Here is a 19,472-nt window from a genome sequence, read left to right on the forward strand (position 1 = left end):
GAGGGTTTTTTAAAAACCCTCTGACGATCAGGCAACTCAGCTGGGATCGTCAGAGCCTTTTGAAAGCATCTTTTTACATGGTTTTACATGTAAAAAATGGTTTTAAAAGTAAAAAAAAAAAATTGGCTACGCCCACCCAGTCACATTACCCCACCACCACCAAGCCACGCCTACAGAACCAGTAGTAACAAATTTTAGATTTCACCACTGCCCTAAAAGCATCATTTTTCCATAGTTCAAAAAACAACAATAACCTTTTCTCCAATTTTTTTTTTTATTATTTATTTATTTTTATATGCCGCCCTTCTCCGGAGACTCAGGGCGGCTTACAATGCCTTCATACTTTTGTATATTTTATACAAAGTCAGCTTATTGCCCCCACAAACCGGGTCCTCATTTAACCTACCTTAGAAAGGATGGAAGGCTGAGTCAACCTTGAGCCTGGTGAGATTTGAACTCGCAGTAATTGCAGGCAGCTGGATGTTAAATGCTGCCTTAGTAGGAGGCATTAGCCTCCTACGCCACTCAGGCTCCTAACATGTGAGATCAACAGCAATTAAAAAACGATGAAATAAAAAGGAATAGGCTGCTTAAATCAGTTGCGCAGCAATCTGGGAATAATGGACGAGTTTGCTTTTCAGAAACAACTGAGTAACATAACATATAGAGCATAGTGGAAGAGAAAATGTTGCGAGAAAACCACACGCAGATATGTTGCTTAAATAATATTTATTCGAAGAGAATAGGAAATACAGGTAGTCCTGGATTTATGACCACAATTGAGCCCCAAAATTTCCATTGCTTAGCAAGACAATAGTTAACAGCAATAGCAATTAAAATTACATATCACCCCATAGTGTTTTTACAGCACTGTCTCAGCAGTTTACAAATGTGAGTGTATTGCCCCCAACTATCTGGGTGCTCATTTTACTGACCTCGGAAGCAGTGGTGAAATTTAAAATTTGTTACTACTGGTTCTGGGGGCGTGGCTTGGTGGGGGGTAATGTGACTGGGTGGGCGTAGCCAACTTTTTTTTTTTACTTTTAAAAGCATTTTTTCTACAACCTTAAGAGGTTGTAGAAAAAATGCTTTTAAAAGCCTCTGACGATCCCAGCTGAACTCGTCAGAGGCTTTTTTTTTACTTTTAAAAGCATTTTTTTGGCCGAAGAGTTTGTAGAAAAAATGCTTTTAAAAGTAAAAAAAAAGCCTCTGCTGATCGTGTGGCTCAGCTGGGCATGGGGGGGGCAGGGATTTTTGCTACCGGTTTTCCGAACCACCCGCTGCTACTGCTACTGGATCGGACGATCCGGTCCGAACCGGGAGCATTTCACCCCTGCTCGGAAGGATGCAAAACTGAGTCAACTTTGAGCATGTCAGGATCGAATTCCAGGCTGCGGACCGATTTTGCCTGCAATACTGCATTCTAAGCACTGTGCTAGTAGGGCTCTTAAGTGAGTTTTGCCCCATTTTACAACCGTTCTTGCCACAGTTGTTAAGTGAATCACTACAGTTGTTAAGGTTGAAATTTTTTTACTACCGGTTCTGTGGGCATGGCTTATTTTGTGGGTGTGGCTTGGAGGTCATGTGACTAGGTGGGCGTGGCTAGCTGGTCAGAGTCATTTCTGGAAGGTCCTCACACTTACGACCAGTCCTCGCACTTACGACCCGACTCATTTGTTTGCTTTTAACACTGATCAACTGTAGGACAGCCCTTTGAAGCCCCGCGGCAAGAGTTTAAACAGTTTTTTTCCCTCTAGTCATCAGCTGGGACTCAGGAGGCAACAATAGATTGGGGGTGGGACCAAATAAAAGGTAAGAATAACGTAGGTGGGGGGGAGGGGCGGGGGGGAGAACCAGTTCGGTGACGTCATATCGTCACCGCTACCGGCTCGGCCAAACCGGACCAAACCGGGAGGAACCCACCACTGAATAGGACTGGGTGTTTTGTTAATATGATTTATTGGGTTAGGGATTTCTTTTGTCTTCACTGTGAGTTTTATTGTGTTGATGAGGGTGCACTGAGGGAGTTCAACCACTCTCATTGTACATATGTTGTGCATTGACAATAAAGATTTGAATTTGAATTTCCAGTTAGGTCTTATTTTCAGGAAAACATGATATGCTTTTATTACCCATGTAATGGAATCTTTAGTGAAGGACAGGAGTTCTCTGAATAAATGCTCACAAATCTATTGGAAGAATCTCTATTCAGATCGTAAAAAAAAGTAAAATAAAATCAAGAACCCTTGATTCACCCAGGAAAAACAAAGCCACATTAATCAAAAATTAAATGCTAAGACAAGAGTTTTTCTAATGACGAATTTAATAGAATTCCCATTGTTTTAAATGAGATGGGAAAGCTTGATGAATCAAAATGGGGACCGTACTAATCTGAAGGAAAGACTATTTATTTCCTCAATGAATATCTGTAAAAAGCTTGGATTAATTCAAATGGATGCTAGATTTCAGCAGTGCAATCTTTTTTTAAAAAAATATGGTTTTATGGTGACGCAGAAAGAACACCAGGAGTCTCATGAAACCACTGTCATACTGTATGAGAAAAACCCAATTTAGAAGTCAATGGGACCTATAGCTGACATTCTTGCACAGTGTGAAAAAAAAAAAAAATAACAAGGGAGTGAATTATTCTCTTTCTGCTTCTTAACACTCGATATTCCAAAATTTGGGGACAACCAAATACAGACAAAAAGAAAAGGTTTGTAAATGACACGTTCATTTGAAGAACTAGTTAGAGAAAGGGAGGTTTTTTTTCAAAATTTAGGCTCAATAAATCAATGGCTCTCAGAACTGAAAAGGGTATTTGTGAAATGCTAAGCCAGTGATGGTGAACCTATGGCACGTGTGCCAGAGATGGCATGCAGTCAGTGGTGGGATTCAGCCAGTTCGCACCACTTCAGGAGAACTGGCTGTTAACTTTCTGAGCAGTTTGGCAAACTGGTTGTTGGAAGAAATCATTAGGATTGTTAAATTACTTGAATCCCACCACTGCATGCAGTGCCCTCTCTGTGGGCACGCGAGCCGTCGCCCCAGCTCAGCTCCGCCACACATGTGCCTGCCTCCCACGGTGAGACACTTTGCTACTTAATTACACGATAGTCTTTCTGCAGTTTGCTTATGTACAGGGGCACATCCTCTAAGTAGGGCCCAATTCAAATCCAATTTCCAATTGAAATAGTTTGGTTCTCCTCAGTGCTGATATTCAGCCGGGTATATCCGATTTGGACAAACTGGTAGCGGCGGCTGCGGGAGGTTCTGCCCACCTGCTCGGACATCATCACGTCCCATTTATTGATGTTTTTGATGCTCTGTGCATGTGCAGAAGGCCCTGTGCATGTGTGGAGGTGGAGAGCACTCACGCACACTCACTCACCTTTGCGAACCAGTAGCTAAGGTAAGTGACTATCACCCCTAGTTCTCCTGCTTGAGTAGGGTGCTGAAGTAGAAGATCTCCAAAGTCGCTTCCAGCTCTATCCTATTTTATCCTATCCTATCCTATCCTATCCTATCCTATCCTATCCTATCCTATCCTATCCTATCCTATCCTATCCTATCCTATCCTATCCTATTTTTCTATTTCTATTTCTATTTCTATTCTACCGTGTTTTCCCAAAAATAAGACCCTGTCTTATATTTTTTTTGAACCTCAAAATAAGTGCTTGGCCTTATTTTTGGGAATGTCTTATTATTTTGGGGTGTTCCTCTTGCTGTATTATCTAATTTCCAGCTCTGTCTCCCTAACCCTAACCAGAGGAAATGGCGGGGACCGGTTGTGCATGCGTTTAAATATTTTTGGGGAGGTCTTATTTTCGGGGGGAGGCTTATTTTAGCGCATGTGTTCAAAAGCCAGATTGGGCTTATTCTCATGGGATGTCTTATTTTAGGGGAAACAGGGTATATTCTATATTCTATACTACTCTACTCTATTTTCTATTCTATTTTCTATCCTATCCTATCCTATCCTATCCTATCCTATCCTATCCTATCCTATTCCACTGTGTTCCCCATCCCATTTCAAGCCCCAAAGGCCTTGGTGGTTTACAGAACAAAATTTTATTAATGCTATTCTATCTACAACAGGCTTAAGCAGAGCAATACAAGTATGAGTTAAAGGATGTCCCACTTTTCAAGCAAGGATACATTTACTTCACACTAGAGTGTCCTCAGAAAAATTCCAAGCTGGTAGTTGCCTAACTCCGACTAAAAGTGAAAGCTGCAGGGGGGTATCTGTCAATTTAAAGAGTAATATCCCTACCACAGCATCAGTTTTCAGCTGAGAATAATAATATTCATGCAGCTCAGTTAAAGCGACCATCACTGAACTGTAAAAGAACCAAGTGACCACTAGATGGCCACCGAGACAGACAAAAAAAAATGCTAGTTCTTTTCCGCCACCTAGGGGTTGTTCAGAATGTCACAGGTCAGATAGGACAACCTTATCTAAAAAAACCACATTTTTTGATGACAGTCCTATCTAAAATGCTAGAGAATTCCTGGAAGCCTGGCACTCTGACAAATTGGCTAACAATAGACACAAACAACATCTACATACTGGGCAAAAGAGACAATCAGCCAGGCAAAAGGGGAAGAAAAAGACCAAAACATCCTCTTATCACCAATCAACACTAAGATGAACATAAATTAACACCAAGAATAACATCAGGCCAACAATCAAGAAGTAAACCATCTCCCAATCAAGGAATTGCCAAACAAGCCAACAATAAACAGCCCCACCAAAGAACCTCCAGGACCATTCTCATCAACATTGACAGGGCAACAGAGGTGGTATTCAGCCGGTTCGCACCAGTTCAGGTGAACCGGTAGCGGCGATCACGGGACCCGTCCACCCACCCCAGCTCCAAGTCGTGCTATTTAGGCACGTTTTTGAGGCCAGGCCCATGCGCGGAAGGCCGGGCACATGTATGGACAGCATGCGTGTGGCGAACCCGTAGTAAAAGTAAGTGAAACACACCCCTACAGGGCAAGCCACTGGAATATAAACTGAGAGCAAATCCCACTCCCTACTAACACTGATGACGTTATCTAGTTCGGTAACGAAATGTCTGCAAGAAAACAACCAAGCTCAGAGAGCACCAAGGAACTCTCGAAAACCACTTTATCAAATGTGCAGAATGGACTCTAGTTCACAGTCATTTACACGGGCATTTAAAACAAGGGTTGGCCATCCACACGTACAACTCAGCTACATATCTGGAGCTCTTTGTGTAACCAAGATCACACTGCCACAACTTGACAGCCCTGTATGATTTTCACCAGAACAATTTGGATCTGGTTGTTGTGGGCCGCCAGCAGCCTGCAGAGCTGGGGAGGAACATGGGCCAGTCCTGGAGTCTGGGGAACACCCGGATGAGGGCTCTGTGTCAGAGGCAGAGATGAGGCCAAGGCCATCTGGGAGTGATGTGCGGACTCCAGAGCCCCCAGAGTCGGAAGCAGAGAGGCAAAAAAACAGGAGGAGCCTGTTCCTAGTGCACGCATGAGCAGAGCTGCCAGAAGGCAAGAGCAGCTAAAGCAAAAGGGATGACTCAGGAGTAAGGCCAAGAGTTGATTGGCCCCTCCCATAAGGCTTAAAAGAGAAACAAAGGCACTTGGGCTTTTTGCAGGAAAGCAATGTTGCTAATTCTGTTTCTAGTCAGCATCTCTTGTTTGTTTCTGAACTCCGTGGGGCTTTGCCAAGTAAGACCTTTGGCAGGGTGTCAAAGAAGATAAAGGTTGGTGATTATCCTGAAGGACCTGTTTTGCAACTAATTGGGACTCAGCTGGGAATGAACGTAATTCTCAGCTGTTACAATAAAATAGGTTTGTTTGGGACTAATTGTGTATTGTAATGACTCAGTAAGCCTAGGTCACAACACTGTTTTTTTATTAAATAAACCCTAAATGTGGTGTTTTGAGTCTCATAGGAGCAAAGAGAGAAAATCGGGGAATGGAAGAGAGCTTCCAACTTGGATCTTTTTCCCAAGAAACTGAGCAGACGGTTGGACTAGAACAGAAAAGAAAACAAATTATTTTTTTCAATTGTTTTTTTTGAATTGCAAAATGAGATTTTTGATCCTTAGCATACATGAATGGGTGCCCCCCCCCCCAAAAAAAAATCTGGATAAATCTACTTCGTGCAATAGCAGGGGTGGGATTCAGCCGGTTCAGACCGGTTTGGGCGTACCGTAGCTCCAACTATCAGCTGAGAGCGAACCAGTTCGCTCTGACGATCAGGTGGGCCCCCCCGCCCTCCCCTGCATGCTTTACTTACCTTTATCGTCTTAGCTGATTCGCGCGGCAAAGTGTATTGCTGCGTCTCAGCTGTGTTAGTCCCCAGAAGTAATGCGGAAGTTTAGTTTTGTCAATGCACATCAGGTGCGGGTGCACATGAAGTGCAGCACACACGTGAAACACACAATCACCAAACTGGTTGTTAAACCGGCAGGATTCCACCACTGTGCAATAGGAATAGGATGCACCACAATGCTGCCAATTATTTCGCATGTCTTTATTTGAGTTATTTGAGGATTAATCTTGAAGTCAATCAATGCTGGTTATCGATGGCTGGATGGGACGTGTTTTGGTTCTTTTTTGTTCCCTTTTTGGCTTGTCGATTGTCTCTTTTGAATGGTATGTACATATTGCTTATATCTTTATTTCTCTCAGGCGTATGAGGACTTAAAAGAACACTCTTATTTTTCCTCCTTTCGCATACAACATTTTGAACAGTAGATATACCCCAGACATTTACACTTTAAAAAAACCACAGCGTTCATTTTAACACAGATTTATAATCCAGTCTAAAAGTGCACTCAGGAATGGCTCAGAAAAGGTTGCATTTGAACACTTTTATTATTAGTTCAAGGAGATATCAAATTGAAGTGCCAATTGGAATTAAAGTACTTCTACCAAATTAATTCAACTTCTGTTTTTCTTTATTTGCAACAAAAAGCAGAAAGTTTATATTTATCTATGTATCTATTTATGAAGCAGATTTATCCAGATTTTGGGGGTGGGGGTGGGGAGAAACCATTCAGATTTGCCAAGGATCAAAAATCTCATTCTGCAATTCGAAGAAACAATTGAAAAAATAATTTGTTCCTTTTCAGTCAACCCCCTAGGATATTTTCTTAAAACGGTAGAGAAATCATTTTTTTTTTAAAAAAAAATCTTTCTAGAGGGAAATCTTTCAAATAACATTCAGAAGAACAAAAGAACAAAGTTGAACCAGCTGGAATCAAGATTCAAAGAGAATCTAATGCTGGATAAAGAAACAAAAATGAAGACAATTCATTATCAAGTATATCATTTGGAAGTGAATGAATCTTAGAAGAAGATGGATTTTCTTAAGCAGAAGTATTTCGAGAAAAATAATGAGCCACACAAATTGTTGGCCTATCAACTATGCGTTTGTTTTTTTAAAAAAATTAAACCACCCAATATTCAAAGCTTTCACAATAGTTCACAATAAAACACATTAAAATGCCAAAAAATAAATAAATACAACTATCACTTCAGATTGGGACAGAAAGAATTATATTTCAGCTTCGGAAGAGATGATAAATCAGTTTGTTAAATACTATTCTCAACTGGAAAACAGATGCCAAGTTTGTAAAAGATTATAGAGTATTTGGATACAACACTAAATTTACAGCTCAGCAAAAGGAATTGCTTAACGAGCCAATTACAGAAGATGAAATGAAGGAAACAAAATTGCATAAATTCCCAGAACCAGTATTTTGCAAAAGACTGTTAAGATTTTCCAAGAAATTTCCATGAGACTATTAATTCAGGTAATGAATAAGATACAATGATGGCAAATAGTTCCTTCTTGGTGGCATAGTGCTTTCAAAATTTGACTTTATAAAGAAAATAATTCAACCTGTTCAGAGTCTTATAAGCCTATCATATTATTGAACACACCGTAAATCACAGATAGTCCTCAATTTACAACCACAATCTCTTGCTAAGCGAAACAGTTGTGAAGTTGCGTTTTGCCCCATCTGTATGACTTTTCTTGCCACAGTTGTTAAGCGAATCACTCTAATTGCCAAATTAGTAACACGACTGTTCAGTGAATCTGGCTTCCCCCATTGACTTTGCTTGTCAGAAGGTTGCAAAAGGGGATCGCACGACCCCGGGACATTGCAACCGTCATAAATATGAGTCAGTTGCCAAGCATCTGAATTTTGATCATGTGATCATGGGGAAATGCTACAACGGCCGTCTAGAAAATGGTTATCCAGTCAGGTTTTTCAGTGCTGTTATAACTTTGAACGGCTGCTAAACGAACTGTTGTAACTCGTGGTACAAGTTTTTCATGGCTACTCTTGCAGAGGTTAAACATAGATAGTCCTCGGCTTATGTCCATTTGTTCAGCGATCACTCAAAGCTATGGTGGTGCTAGAAAAGTGAACGTTACTTTTGCCTGCAAAAATAAATGGGTAGGCCAGTGCCTGCAAAAATAAATGAATAGACCAGTGCCTCCAAAAATAAAAGAGTAGACCGGTGCCTGCAAAAATAAATGGGTAGACTGATGCTTGCAAAAATAAATGAGTAGACCGGTACACCTCTGCAAGCAGTTAAATGCCTGGTAGACCAGTACCTCTTCTAAATCCTAAAGAATTGTCACATGACCATCAAGCCACGCCCACAAAATAAGCCACGCCCACAGAACCGGTAGTAAAAAAATTTAGAACCCACCCCTGAGCACCCCTCTATCTCCTCGGTGGTATCCCCCCCATTTTCCTGACCCCTTCTCCACACACTCATTCGCTGACCTGCTTCCCTGGGATTCCTGCCTCTTCCCACTTAACCACAGACAGGGGTTACAGCAGGACTGCAAGGATTGCTATCGCTAAAAGTTGTGGTCGTATGAGTCTCACTTTACGATTACGCTGCTTAGTGACAGAAATGCTAATTCCAATTGTTGTTGGAAGCTGAGAACTCTCTGTCATTTAGCGTACTGACTTTTGTTTAGCTAACGTTCAGCTGACCTAATTGCTAAATACCACTTTATAATGTCTTGGTTAAGATCACATTTGGAATATTGCATCCAGTTTGGTCATCACATTATAAGAAAAAGATGTGGAGACTCTAGAAAGAGTGCAGAGAAGAGCAACGAAGATGATTAGGAGGATGGAGGCTGAAACATATAAAGAACAGTTGCAGGAACTGGGCATGGCTAGTCTAGTGAAGAGAAGGACTAGGGGTGACATGATAGCAGTCTTCCAATATCTCAGCGGGTGCCGCCAAGAAGAGGGGTCAAGCTATTCTCCAAAGCACCTGAGTGCAGGACAAGAAGCAATGGGTGGAAACTAATCAAGGAGAGAAGCAACTTAGAACTAAGGAGAAATTTCCTGACAGTGAGAACAATTCATCAGTGGAACAACTTGCCTCCAGAAGTTGTGAATGCTCCAACACTGGAAGTTTTTAAGAAGATTTTGGATAACCGTTTGTCTGAAGTGGTGTAGGGTTTCCTGCCTAAGCAGGGGGTTGGACTAGATGACCTCCAAGCTCCCTTCCAACTCTGATATTCTGTTAGGAGTTTCAAAAGACCTATAAATAGCTTATTAAAACTGTGGGATAAATGTAAAAGAAATATAAGCCCAAGTTTCAATGTCTCTTGCTCAAACATTATTTTCATGAAAGGTAACGTGGTAAAGATTGATTGGCAGGGATAATGATTCCTATAGACTGCAAGATTTAACATTTAATCAAACAAAGATGAAATCTTTTGAGACTCCCCGCTAGGGATGGTCTGAAACACCTCATTACTTTCAATATCTTCAAATAAGTAGCTGAGTAGTTCAAAAGGAGCTAAAAAACGTTAAGATGGCAAATGGAGAGGTTTTATCATATTTTAAAACCTTATAAAACAAAACTCAGAACATCTGCTAGGGCTCTTACCTAATTGCTATTGAAATCCAATTCAAAAACCGAAGGAGAGAAGGGCTGCAGGATTAAAGGAATGCAGAATCGAAATAGGATAATTAATGCGTAAGTATGACACTATCAATGAAAGATAAATAACTAATTCTCCACAAGGTGATGCGAAGGTCTTGTCAATGTTGACTATGCTACACTATTATGCGTATGATTAAGAATCATGGCTATCATTTATGAATAACAGCTCCCATTGTTATAGTACAGATTTAAAGTCTAAACTTGGCGACTTTAAGACTTGTGGACTTCAACTCCCAGAATTCACGTTGTCAGGATTCGGTGTCGTCTCAAATAAACTGCATTTCAAACAAATAGTCCTTGATCAAAATCTTTCATTTATTAGGCACAACAATCGAAACTCCGACTCAGTTGCAGCCAACACTGACTTCCTGGTCCAAACCCTCCCTTTCCTTTCCCCACTGCTCTGCGCCTCATTGGCCATCTTCCAAATCACTCTGTTGTTATCTACTACTTCAGCTCAAAGGAATTTCCCCCCTCCCAACCCATCTCCTAGGGGATAGTATCTCCAGGGAAAATAAGTCGGTGAAAAGTCAAGCATCCTTTTGCCAGATGCCCCCCACCTTCTCCTTCTTATGTCAGCACTGGAGTGAATGCAGCTTGGAGTGCTGACAAACGTAGTTGAAGTCCAAAAAGTCTTAAAGGTGTGAGGTTTGGAGACCCTTGCTCTAGCAAATTCACAAATTTGCGTGTTGTACAAATCCAGCCACCTTAGCAGATGTGTTAAACCAGGATAAATTCAACAGTAATCCTCCCACAAGCCCCATTGCAAGAAAACAAAGCAGGGAAGATGGGAGAATTGAACCCATGTGGACCCATGGAGAATTGGGCATAAAAAGCCAAATCCAGGTTAGTGTTTTCTATTCATTCATTCATTCATTCATTCATTCATTCATTCATTTATTTATTTATTTATTTATTCGACTTATATGCCGCCCTATCTCACAATGGACTCAGGGCGGCTCACAACAATAAAACACAAGCTACAATAAAAATAAAGACTAAAATCTAGAAAATTTAAAATTAACCCATTAAAACCCTTAAAACTCCTTAAAACCCCGTCATCAAACCAGGTCAAGGGATTTGAAAAGCCAAGTTTTTAATTCCCGGCGGAAGATGTGAAGGTCAGGCGCTAGTTGGAGCTCCAAGGGGAGTTATTCCAGAGGGTGGGCGCCCCAACCGAGAAGGCTCTACTCCTGGGGGCCGCCAGCCGCCACTGTCTAGCCGACGGCACCCTGAGTAGGCCCTCTCTATGGGCGCGAACTGGGCGATGGGATGTTGTTGCTGGCTGTAGGTGGTCTGCCAAATATCCTGGTCCTAAGCCATGTAGGGCTTTATAGGTCAACACCAGCACCTTGAATCTCACCCGGAGGGCAACCGGTAGCCAATGCAAACCACGCAGGAGGGGTGTAACATGGGAGTATCGGGATTCTCCCATCACAACCTGCGCGGCCGCATTTTGCACCAGCTGAAGCCTCCGAGTGGTCCTCAAGGGCAGCCCCATGTAGAGAGAGTTGCAGTAGTCAATCCGTGAGGTGACCAGCGCATGAGTAATTGTGCATAGGGCATCTCGGTCCAAGTAGGGACGCAACTGGCGCACCAGACGTATCTGGGCGAATGCCCTCCTGGTCACGGTCGTTATCTGGTCTTCTAAGCTCAACCGTGAATCCAGAAGGCATCCAAGCCAAGATGAGTTCAATCAATCAATCAGAATAGAGCTGGAAGAGACCTTGGAGGTCACCTAGTCCAGCCCCCTGTTCAAGCAGGAGACCCTATACCATTTCAGACACGTAGCTGTCCAGTCTCTTCTTAAAAACCTCCAGTGATGAAGCTCCCACAATTTCTGAAGACAAGCCATTTTACTGGTTGATTGTTCTCACTCTTAGGAAAGTTCTCCTTAGTTCTAGGTTGCTTCTCTCCTTGATTAGTTTCCATCCACTGTTTCTTGTATTGCCTTCTGGTGCTTTGGAAAATAAATTGAGCCCCTCCTCTTTGTGGCAGCCTCTCAAATACTGGAATAATGCTATCAGTGCTGTCTGAAGACATCTCCATGGTCATGTGGCCAGCATGACTAAATGCCAAAGGCGCACAGAACGCTGTTACCTTCCCACCAAAGGTGGTCTCTATTTTTCTACTTGCATTTTTTACGTGCTTTCGAACTTCTAGGTTGGCAGAAGTAACCGGAGCTCACCCCGTTACACGGCACTAGGGATTCGAACCGCTGAACTGCCAACCTTTCGATCGACAAGCTCAGCGTCTTAGCCGCTGAGCCACCGCGTCCCTAGATGCATTCTCTAGACAAGCCAAACCCAAATCCTGCAGCTGTTCTTTGTATGTTTTAGTCTCTGGGCCTTTAATTATCTTAGTTGCTCTTTTCTGCACTTTTTCCAAAGTTTGTCCTATGACTGACTCACACTTCTACAGACGCACAGACACATCCGTTGCAAGACAATATATCTGTGTCATAAAATTCTGGGATGCATCTGCTCCTCTTAATGGACGTCTTAATCAAAGCCCTCAATTGTTTATACCCCTTTGTGTTAATTTTATCACTCTGCGCATTCATCACTCAACTGTGGTAGCTGAAAAGTATGTGCTTCACTCATCTCCCATTCACGTGTAATACACACTATTATTTCCAGGAAGCCTGATAGAATTAACATCTTTTTCTGTTGACATTATTATTTTCCAGGTCACCTCTGTTTCTCTCCCCCTCCCCCTCATTTTTTAGGAGAAGGATAACTCATTCTTGTTCTACAGGTAGTCCTCAACTTACGACCACAATTTGAGCCCAAAATTGATGTTGCTAAGTGAGAAATCTGCTAACTGAATTTTGCTCCATTTTTTTTTTATTTTAAAAAAGTTTTTTATTAATCATTCAAAATTAAAAAAACATCGGACCTAGATATGACATCACTGGTTCTAAATATCTTCCAACACTTTAAACTACTGTATTTTTCGGAGTATAAGATGCACCGGACTATAAGACGCACCTATCTTTTTTGGTGAGGAAAAGAAGAAAAAGAAATCTCCCTCTGCCTCTGAGCAATTTTGCCTCTTTGCAGCAAACAGCCAACAGCCTGCTTTACTTTCATTTTCGTTTTCAGCATAGCTTGATTAGCACAACGGGGAAAAAAAAATCTGCTCCAGCAATTTACCTCTTTACAGCAAGCAGCAGAGTCCTGGCAAAACAGCTGAGAGCAAAGGGAGGCCGATCCAATCAACTTGTGCTAATTAGGCTGTGCTGAAGCTGAAAGGAGCTGTTTTTTCTTGCTGTTTGCTTGCAAGGAGGTAACTGTTGGGAGGCAGAGGCCAAAGGGTGGGGGCCAGTGGGTGGGCGGAGCTACATTGGGTGTATAAGACGCACCTAAATTTTCACCCCCTTTTAGGGGGAAAAAAAGGTGCGTCTTATACTCCGAAAAATACGGTAATACAAATTATGTTAAAGTTAATATTATAATATAATTCTTTAACCTTATACAATTTTGCTCCATTTTATTGCCATAATTGTTAAGCGAATCACTGCAGTTATAAAGTTAGTAGCACGGTTGTTAAGTGAATCTGGCTTCCTCACTGGCTTTGCTCGCAATAAAGTCACAAAAGGGGATCACAGGACCCCGAGACAATGCAACTGTCATAAATATGAGTCCGTTGCCAAGTATCCAAATTTGGATCACGTGACCATGGGGATGCTGCAACGGTCACAAGTGCGAAAAACGGTCAAAAGTGCCATTGTAACTTCGAACGGTCACTAAATGAACTGTTGTAAGTCGAGGACTACCTGTATTCTGCCATTAATACTATTACATATATTTATACTTTTCATTGGCTAATTAGGTTAATGTAACTGTTGAGGAATTAGCAGAGCAACCCTAGAGTAGCAAGGGTGTGCACATGAAAGCAACTGAGAGCAGTTGCAAATAATCACAGTCAACACACAGATACACTGAGTTGTGTTTACTTTTAGGAAAATAGTAATAAGGCACAGTCCAATAAACAGTCCAGGTCATACACAGGTAAAGCAGCAGATAGTAAAACAATAGTCCAGGGATATTCCGATTGCTAAGTCTTCTTACCAGTCGTTGTAGTCATACACTATAAAGAGTTGCAAACAGTAGCAAACACAGCAAATAGCAGTAACGATTAGTAACGTTCAGCAAAGAGTAGCAGAGAGCAGTAAAAAGAAACTAACCATGTTTCAAGCTCTCTCTTAAGGACATTGGCTACAGAGCTAACCAATCAGGAAACAGTATGATGCAATACAGCAATACAGCCTTAAAGCTATATTGAGGTTTTATATATTGCCAACCCAACAAGTTAGGTAACTATCATCTCCTAACAGTAACATTCTTAAAATTAAAAGGAAGAAGCCAAAATGGCTCATCCTGATAGGATATTTTCTGAGCGCATGGACATTTTTGTCGCTTTTAATTCACGTGGTTTTCTCACTTCCATCTCCCTACAAATTACAGGCTGGTGAAAAAACGAAAAACACTTTGACGGAGAAACCCCTGGAGGCAGAATGATTGTAGCCAGCAATTTCTGGAAAGGGAAGATGGTTTAAAGCCGCATGAACATTTCCTTTGAAGTGAGTCCTTTAAACGACTTCTAAGTAAGTAAGTATAACACTGTGTACAAGGTCTATGATGTGGATTGGAATGTACAACTGTTACATTATTTTTATTTATGTGTATGTAACCCACCTTTATCGTTTTTACAAATAACTCAAGGTGGCAACCATATCCAATACTCCTTCAACCTATTTTCCCCAGAGCAACAACTGTGTGAGATAAACTGGGCTGAGAGAAAGTCACCCAGCTGGCTTTCATGGCCAAGGTGGGACTAGAACTCACAGTCTCCTAGTGATTGGCCGAAAGTCACCCAGCTGGCTTTCATGGCTAAGGCGGGACTAGAACTCACCATCACCTAGTGATTGGCCCAAAGTCACCCAACTGACTTTCATGGCCAAGGTGGGACTAGAACTCACAGTCTCCTAGTGATTAGCCCAAAGTCACCCAGCTGGCTTTCATGGCCAAGGCGGGACTAGAACTCACCATCTCCTAGTGATTGGTCCAAAGTCACCCAGCTGGCTTTCATGGCTAAGCGGGACTAGAACTCATCGTCTCCTAGTGATTGGCCCAAAGTCACCCAGCTGGCTTTCATGGCTAAGGCGGGATTAGAACTCAACATCTCCTGGTGATTGGCCGAAAGTCACCCAGCTGGCTTTCATGGCTAAGGCAGGACTAGAACTCACTGTCTCCTAGTGATTGGCCCAAAGTCACCCAACTGACTTTCATGGCCAAGGTGGGACTAGAACTCACAGTTTCCTAGTGATTAGCCCAAAGTCACCCAGCTGGCTTTCATGGCTAAGGCGGGACTAGAACTCACCGTCTCCTAGTGATTAGCCCAAAGTCACCCAGCTGGCTTTCATGGCTAAGGCGGGACTAGAACTCACCGTCTCCTAGTGATTGGTCCAAAGTCACTCAGCTGGCTTTCATGGCTAAGGCGGGACTAGAACTAACCGTCTCCTGGTGATTGGCCCAAAGTCACCCAATTGACTTTCATGGCTAAGGCGGGACTAGAACTCACAGTCTCCTAGTGATTGGTCCAAAGTCACCCAACTGACTTTCATGGCCAAGGTGGGACTAGAACTCACCGTCTCCTGGTGATTGGCCCAAAGTCACCCAGCTGGCTTTCATGGCTAAGGCGGGACTAGAACTCACCGTCTCCTAGTGATTGGCCCAAAGTCACCCAATTGACTTTCATGGCTAAGGTGGGACTAGAACTCACCGTCTCCTAGTGATTGACCCAAAGTCACCCAGCTGGCTTTCATGGCTAAGGCGGGACTAGAACTCACCGTCTCCTGGTGATTGGCCCAAAGTCACCCAATTGACTTTCATGGCTAAGGCGGGACTAGAACTCACAGTCTCCTAGTGATTGGTCCAAAGTCACTCAGCTGGCTTTCATGGCTAAGGCGGGACTAGAACTAACCGTCTCCTGGTGATTGGCCCAAAGTCACCCAATTGACTTTCATGGCTAAGGCGGGACTAGAACTCACAGTCTCCTAGTGATTGGTCCAAAGTCACTCAGCTGGCTTTCATGGCTAAGGCGGGACTAGAACTCATGGTTGTAGCCTGGTGCTTAACCACTAGACCAAATTGATCCCAAGCCATGTAAGTTTCTAGACTTATAACCAGTACCTTGACACACGAGAAGAAACAGCAGCCTATGTAACCCTTATTATACAAGGATAACATGGCAGTAACAGTTCTGCCCATGAACATATGAGCAACCACAACTTAACTTATTTATTTCCCACCCTCATTATTTTTATACACAACTCAAGGCAGCAAACGTATCCAATATTCCTTCTTTCTCCTACTTTCCCCACGGCAACAACTCTGTGAGGTGAGTTGGGCTGAGAGAGTGTAACTAGTTCAAAGTTACCTAGCTGGTTTTCATGGCTAAGGCGGGACTAGAACTCTCAGTCTCCTGGTGATTGGCCCGAAGTGACTCTGCTGGCTTTCATGTCTAAGGCGGGACTAGAATTCAGGGTCTTCAGGTGATTGGCCCAAAGTCACCCAATTGGTTTTCATGTCTAGAATTCACGTCTCCCGTTTTCTAGCTTGGTGCCTCAATCACTAGACCAGTGATAGCTAAGCTTTTTGGTGCTGAGTCCCCAAAGCGCAAGCATGCGCAAATGCGTACGTGAAACCCCAAAATTCAATGTGAGCGCCCCCACGCATGCTCCCCACTCCCCCTCACCCATTTTTCGCTTCCAGGTTGGTGCAGGAGGCTTTCCAGGCCAAAATGGAGCGCAAATGCATGTGTGAAACCCCAAAATGCAATGCAAGCACCCCTGTGCATGCGCCCTGCCCCCCATGCATGCGCCCCACCCCCCTCGCCCTGTTTTGGCTTCTAGGTTGGTGCAGGAGGCCTTCCAGGCCCAAAACGCGGACCCACAAAATGCAATGTGAACGCTCCCCGTGCATTCACCACCCCCCGCATGCATGCACACATCTCTGCATGCACCCCGCCCCAGCAAGGAAGAGACCCAAAGACCAGCTGGCCGTCAGGAGGTGCGCACGCATGCGCGATGGAGCTGGGCTGGGGCGACGGCTGGCATGTCTGCAGAGAGGGCTTGTTCTGTCCCCGTCTCACACACGCACACAAACAGACAGCCGGGGGTTAAATAAACTGGCAGACAACCAATTCTTCCGATAAGACGCTTGGCAGCAACCCAGTAGCTGCTTGCCAAGAACTTTTACTCAATAAACAAAATACACACAGTTCAAGAATTGTCCAGTTCGTAAAATAAATCCAAGGCCGATAATGTTGTTTCCAAAGATGCAATGTGACTCGATAGTAGTTAGTTTTGTCCGTCACAGAGTCTGAATGGCCACCTCACCCCCTTTTATACCCTGTGGGGTGTGGTCCAGTGACTCAGCTTAATCTCTGGCACGCCTTTTCTTCTGTTGCACGCGCTTATCTCTGCGACGCTGCCGAGGATCCAGCCAAGACTCATTTCCCTCATCACTGTCCACCTGTGGCTGCGTGGACATGCTTGGCCCCGGCCCTACCTCTTGTCCTTCGGCGGACACCGAAGGCATTGCCAGAGAGGAGGGTCCTGGAGAGGGAGGCCTTGCCAACTCCTCTCCTTCACTCTCGGAGTCCTCTCCTGCCGATGACACAGGCTCAGGTAACGGAGCCACAACAGGGCTCTGCGTGCCACCTGTGGCACGCATGCCATAGGTTCACCATCACGGCACTAGACCAAACTGCCTCTATTAGCTCCAGCATGACCAACAGTCAAGGATTATGGCCATTACCCTCTCAACGCTGTTGGGCACCAAATTATTATTAAGCATTGCTGGCACAACTTCAGAGGTCTTACCTTTGGATCAATCTTGATGCGGAAGAGTATATTCTGAAAGTGGTACCCATCGCTGACTTGCAGAACTGCCGTGTCTTCCACACTGTTAGATCCGTCATGAATATAATGCACGAATCCTCCTGAAAGTTCACCGAGGCTGAACACACGCAGAGTCAAAGGGCCGTTTCCTGAAAGCTTGACCAATTGCCCATGTTTTGGAGGGTCTAAAATGGTCACCGTCACATCTTGAGGATTATCCCTATCCTGGACATCAAGCAAGTGGTTGGTGATGGTTCCAGCATCCCCTTTGCTAACCAAGAGGACTTCGTTCTTGAAGACATAAGGAGCCTGAAATAGAATAACAACAACAACAACAAAAATCAACTCCTGAGTGGCTGGTACAGGTAGTCCTCAATTTACAGTAGATCACTTAGTGACCGTTAAAAGTTATGATGGATCCCCCCCAAAAATCAGTATTTAAGACCTGGTTGGGCACTTGGAAATGTGTGATGGCATCTATTGTGATTTGCAGCACTCCGCAATCACATCACTGTGATTTATGGGTTTTTTTTCTGGCAAACCAGTTTCCAGTAACAAAAAGGCTCTTACTGCCAAACAGTTTGCTTAACGAATGCAGCGTCCACTTAACCACTGTGGTTTTAGTTTAATGACCACCTCGTTCGCTTAATGACTGCCATATTAGCTGAAGGACCGCTGCAAAAAAAAAAAAGTTGTAAAATCGAGTCAGTCACATGGATGACTCAACTTACAACCATCGTGACATATAGTGGAAATTCTGGAATCTATTAGGGTCGTACGTCGAGGATCATCTGTATTCTCTGTTTCAGAACACAGAGTTTTTAATTTTTTTTAAGAAAAGATGCTCTAGAATTGACTACTTGGGCACAACGATGCAATTTTTCTTGAGAGCGGTACAGAAGTCATTTTTTTTCGGGAATGTTTTTCAATTCTATATCTTCGCCTACATAAAACATCAAATCCCAGTTGTTCAGATATGACTTCCTCAGCTTGGTAAAATGGAACACATGTATGTGCACCTGGGTGTTTCCTCCAGTGAGACCAGTCTATTGGGGTAACCTGGTCTACCCAAATATGGGATGGAACATACTGCTTCTGCTTTCGCCTTTCAGCCCCAATCCAGGAGCCTTTGCAGGTCGTCGCTTTGGCGACAAACTATTTTTGTGTTGAATTTATATTTTACCGACAAAGAAATAAAGGGAGACTGGTATAGATCTATTTCAAGCTACAGTAGTGGCCAAAATTGTGGAAACATTTGGGGAAAAGTGTGTTGTGGTCTGCCAGCAGCCTGTGGAGCTGGCAGCAGAGTCGGACAGTGAGGAGGCTGGGGAGGAACATGGGTCAGTCCTGGAGTCTGGGGAAGGCCCGGATGATGGCTCTGCATCGGAGGCAGAGATGGGGCCACGGCCATCTGGGAGTGATGCGTGGACTCCACAGCCCCCAGAGTCGGACAGCAGAGAGGCAGAGGAACAGGAGGAGCCTGTTCCTAGTACACGCATGCACAGAGCTGCCAGAAGGCAAGAGCAGCTAAAGCAAAAAGGACGACTTGGGAGTAAGGCAAGGAGATGATTGGCCCCTCCCA

General features: G+C 43.6%; 1 protein-coding gene across 1 annotated transcript in view; it reads right to left on the bottom strand.

Annotated features, from left to right (window-relative positions):
• FRAS1 (Fraser extracellular matrix complex subunit 1) overlaps positions 1–19,472 on the bottom strand; it is a 294,939-nt gene that overhangs the window by 152,386 nt on the left and 123,081 nt on the right. The window contains exon 27 of the mRNA XM_070949170.1: positions 17,873–18,199. Within this exon, the coding sequence (XP_070805271.1) occupies positions 17,873–18,199 (327 nt within the window). The remainder of the gene's footprint in view (positions 1–17,872; positions 18,200–19,472) is intronic.

This window comes from Pituophis catenifer, unplaced genomic scaffold (assembly GCF_029215685.1).
Source record: "Pituophis catenifer annectens isolate HBS135680 unplaced genomic scaffold, rPitCat1.0.hap2 SCAF_8, whole genome shotgun sequence".
Classification (NCBI taxonomy): domain Eukaryota; kingdom Metazoa; phylum Chordata; class Lepidosauria; order Squamata; family Colubridae; genus Pituophis; species Pituophis catenifer.